Genomic DNA, 5024 nt, shown 5'->3' with positions numbered 1-5024 from the left:
TGGCAGTATACAGATTGCAGATAAACATCTCCACGACAAACGTCTAAGAAATATGAAAATTATAATATCCTGAATGAGAAAGTGGGAAGAACATGCAAGTCCTGCGTGTAGGAAACAGCATAATATTGCGATGATTGTACAAAACTATATCTCGAACAGAAAAAAAACAAATGCAGATAATTGTACAATCGAAACTACAAGACACAAAGTATAGTATGTGGGATGAAGTTTTAAAGAGAGAGAGAAAGAAAAAGAAATGAATGTGAGTAGACAATGGACAGATACATGATAGTATTAAGTCAATTCAGAGGCTGCTGGGCGTATCAGGAATTTGCACTTATTGTGGGTAACAATTGTATGGTTTACAAAATAATTAATGGGTGACTGCAAAGGCCAGCGGTATTTGAAGTGATGAGTATGTAAGACAACCAAAATGATTCCATACGTTCCAGCAGATGTATGACTACCTAAGAAAAGGGGTTACGAGATAATAATGGTGAAAAAAATAATTTGTACATTCCATAATAAGTTCGTTCAGTGCAGGTGAGCGGGCGCTTGCAACAGTGGCGTGACAAATATGAATCTTTTGAACAAAAAAAAATAACAAAAATGAAGAAATATTAAAATTATGCGTTCGACACTTCACATTTTTTTCGTAATAAGTTATCAATAATATGTGTGTGTGTGTGTGTATTTGTGTATGTATACATATATATGTACACACAAACGCATTGTGGGGTTATTTTACCGATGCAATACGAAAATTATTGTTTTCGAGGGTTCACTGTTATGGGAGCTGACAGTAAACCCTTTCGCATGTATATACGGCCTTTCGATCGGCCACCATCTCTCCCCGTAAGTACATCGTGTCACAGTCGAGGACAGGAGAATTCGTTGCGCCCGCTTGCCCATTTTATTGACTGCGCAGTATTTTCTATCTAAACAAAGAAAAAAAATAATACATCAAAGCTCAACGTGTAGGCGCATTTCCGGGAGAGAAACCAAAATAAAAATACACTAAATATTTCGAAACTTTTCAGTTTGCAACCGATAGTGCGCGAAAAACATGGGATTAACACTTTTTCGAACGCATGAGATCGGAACGGGAAAAAAAAGGTATACCTAGACGAGCAATAGAAGAAAAATTCGAGCCTGCGAAATATCCTTTTTTGTCGACAGTCCTCGCTTGAAAATGCACCTATATATTAAATGCATTGTGTGTGAAAAATAATTGTTTTTGATGAAACAAAAAATAGCCATCAGAAATTAAATTGTCCTTTTTCAAATTCTTAACAACGATGATAGAAAGAAAAAAACGGAATAACAAGAAACAAAATATAAACGGCGTAACGGAATATGGAAGAAAAGTCTAAAAAATACCTTTTTCCAGAAACTCGTAACTAGCGTTTACAAAGCGACACGCAATATGCGAGCCGGGGAGCGGTGGTGGTGGCTTTCTGCAACGAGAGAAAGAACGATCAAGTAAGAGCGAGAGAGAATGAGAGTGAGAGAGAAAGCGCGCGTAAGCAAGAGTGTCTTCACTTTAACCACACTTACATTCGAGAAGATGCAAGCACACGAATATATATAATATATATATTATTGCCAATTACCTCTTCCCCCTTTTCTCCGCCCTCAACCATCCCGGAACCTTCCTGAATATGTTTCCTATCTCTCTCTAATAACGATAATTAAAAACATCTGCTATCTAATTATAAACTGTGCGCGTGTAATGTATATATCACCCGCCATGCTTTACACTACAATTAAAGAAGTTTTTAGGCTAGATTAGGTATTATTGTGTACCAAAATATTGTGTAGCTGAGAGCGAAAGTAATCGATGTGCAAACACAGCATGTGTGTGCATTAATTGTGTGGCGTGCGAGAGAAAGAAAAAGAGAGATCGATGAATGCATGAGAGTGAGTGAGTAAGAGAACAAATGAAAGTTAAAAAGTATAAAGAAAATGAAAGAAGAAAATAAAAAAGCACTGGCAGATGGAGGAAAGACATCGCTGTCACCGTCGCCGCCGCCCCCCACGTACTATCTTCCAGTGTTATAATTAAAAATAGACTCATTGTTGAGCGCAAAAAAGTGATACTGATCAATAATAATTATTTATGTTATAATTCGTCCTCGATGTTACAGAAATGAAAACCGTGTTTAATAAAAATTTAATTTGGACAAACGAAGTATCAGTACTCACTTGTGTATCATCGAAAAAACAATTTACCTAGCTGTATACATAATACAACACTTATTATTAGTGATAAGAGTAATTAAATGATGCATGACGTTGACGATCCATTTTTTATCACTGCCATTCAATTGAAAGGGACAAAACCATGCTTTCTATATTTGCATCACATTTTGGGTACCTACAAACATCTCATTGTAACATTGTTCGACGTTTTACGTGTTAGACAAGAAAAAAAATGAAACGAAAAGAGATTTGTGTACAGAAATAGTTGGATAAAGAGAAAAAAAAAACAAGTACGATATAACAAGATGAAGAAAATTTTTATTGATTCGCCAAACATTTTTTTAATTTTAATTTTTTTTATCGATATCTGTCATATACATATTCAATCTCGACATACTTGTTCCTCGCTTTGTGAATGTACAATTATTGTTTACGTAACGTGTTGAGTAAATGTTGATAATTGAATTAACATTGGACGAAAATTGCTGTTAAAGCTGCATAGAAAGGAAATGCACGCTTGTTACGTAACTAAATATCTCGTTTCACAGATAGTAAGAAAATTTTATCTGCGCGTGCATATATATGTATGTATATATATATATATATGTATATATATATACACGCATATATGGTGCATAGCCGGGGTAAAATCAGGTCGTTCTCGAAAATAAATCGACACTCGTATTTCGCTTTGATTTCAAACGTAACGATATAATATGTTATCATTGTTAACCGGAATACCGGAGTTTGTTCGAGAAATGTTAGTCATCGTGTGTCGAGAATAATAGTAAATATTACTTTATCGCTCGTAATTCTTGCGAAGCTGTGTAAATACATTAAAAAAAGAAAAAGAAAAAAATATATCAAGATGGAGTCTGTGATTAGTTTATTTTATATTATATTTGTATTTCAGCGATAAATCATGTTCAGTTTTATAGAGAACGCAAGGTTGCATTATTATAGAGCACTAGTTTATAATATTATACGTTTTACTGCTGGTCAGCTTTTTTTTGTAGATACAAGCCGAAGATTAATAATGAGAATCTCTCGTAATTTAATCGTGTTTTCCGTGTATAGAATACATACATATACATATTATGGTGGCGTTTTCCAAACTAGTGTTCTAGAAGAAAACATTAACCGTATACTGTTGCATAAGGGAGACCCCTCGTCGTAAAGAAGCGAATTATTATCTCACGCGTCATTTAAAAGTGCCCGTATTTAGGTTGGTCATCATGTTTCGTTTGGCGAAATATTCGTATCGCCATAGAACGTATGCGCACATTCATACACGGTTTGGAAAACGCTGATATACACACACACACACACAGCACACGCACACTGCAGAATAACACACTTTGCTGCATACATTTAGCGACGAGTTATTCTTTTACCAAACGTAAGCTGGTTTATCGAGTGTCTTCGATATGATAACAGAATTCATACAAGAAATGAAATCTAGAGGTGATACTTTTCCGATAACATTGAAATTCGTTTTCGTTGTTTTTTCTCTGTTGATTTCGCGGCGAGTCTGTTGTAAAGGGATCAGTAAATAAAAAATTAAAAAAGTCAAAAGGTAAGAGATTATAAAATTAATCATATTTTGAACATATTCCAGAGAACTTTTTACGATATGGAAAAGCATGTTATATTTCGTTTATAATGAATGAAATATACTAATGGCAGTTGGTAACGTGTTACATCTATTTAATGTAAATGTTACTTAGCAAGATAGGAAAAAGCAAGAAATACGTCGCGTATTTAGTAATTACAGATAACTATAATTTGTCCAAAAAAGGCTCTACACGTATACTAAATAAACGCTGTTTATTAGAGCCAAACACCACGTGTAATGTTATACCGCATGCAGTAATATAATATACGCCGAACGCACCTCGTTTTGTATAATAGTAAATTTTTTTATATAGTATAATTAGTTATTCAGTCGGATTTATCGATTCCTTTCGATAAATCTCTCTCACGAAATCCCAGAGATCGTCATATATCAATATGTTTTTATTTGTTTCCGTTATCGAATATATATATATATAGTATATCTCTAAATGTGCAGTATAATATAAATAGGTATATTAGATACGAGAAATGTTCATTTCGAATTATTTTGAACGATTTTGCTTTACAATTTTAGCAATGCTATTTTGTATATTAAAATGTTAACAATTTTACGCTCGAAAATTTGATTTTGTTTACCCCTCTTGTCATGAATATCCCCTAGAAGAGTAACGTAAGTAACAATTGCAGGTAACAGGTCGTGATTCTTCCTTCATTAATCGATACAGCATTCAGCGCTTGATTATAAGTATATATTTGCAGCGCTTACATGCGTTTGACACAAGTTATCGGCAAATATGTATATAAAACTTGAATTTAGTCACGTATATACTTCACTAATCGCAGTCAATTCCCCGTTTGATTATCGTTTTCACATGAAATATACCTAAAAAGGCGTCACACGATTCACGTTCACGACAAGCAGATAATAGCACTGCGAAAAATGTAGACTCTCATCAATGTATCGTTGAATTATTTTCTCATATGAAATTTAAACGGTATCGTATTATTTTTTTACAGTTACAATGTGAAATGTCATTTTCATCGAACATTTTTCATTCATCGTAGATTGATGGATGGAAATTTACCTCGATCTTAAATCGTCGGCCAATAAACGGGATCAAACCAAACTTTCTAACTACTACGTCCGTCGTTTCAATAACATGATCTTACTTTTTCAAGTGCACTATCCGAATTACAGATATATTCAGTCGTCGAGGCGAGATTCAACATAGTGTCGCTATACAATT

The 5024-nt window shown here is 34.0% G+C and overlaps 1 protein-coding gene across 1 annotated transcript in view; it reads left to right on the top strand.

Moving 5' to 3' along the window:
• LOC108571479 (V-type proton ATPase 16 kDa proteolipid subunit) overlaps window positions 1-3165 on the top strand; it is a 6834-nt gene extending 3669 nt beyond the window's left edge. Inside the window, exon 4 of the mRNA XM_017933535.1 lies at window positions 3116-3165. Coding sequence (XP_017789024.1) covers window positions 3116-3165 — 50 coding nt within the window. The remainder of the gene's footprint in view (window positions 1-3115) is intronic.
• Window positions 3166-5024: the final 1859 nt, after the last annotated feature.

The sequence above is a fragment of the Habropoda laboriosa genome, unplaced genomic scaffold (genome assembly GCF_001263275.1).
Source record: "Habropoda laboriosa isolate 0110345459 unplaced genomic scaffold, ASM126327v1 scaffold40, whole genome shotgun sequence".
NCBI classification, from domain to species: Eukaryota; Metazoa; Arthropoda; class Insecta; order Hymenoptera; family Apidae; genus Habropoda; species Habropoda laboriosa.
Note: the sequence above shows the minus strand (reverse complement) of the source record. Positions and strands in the feature narration are given on the sequence as shown.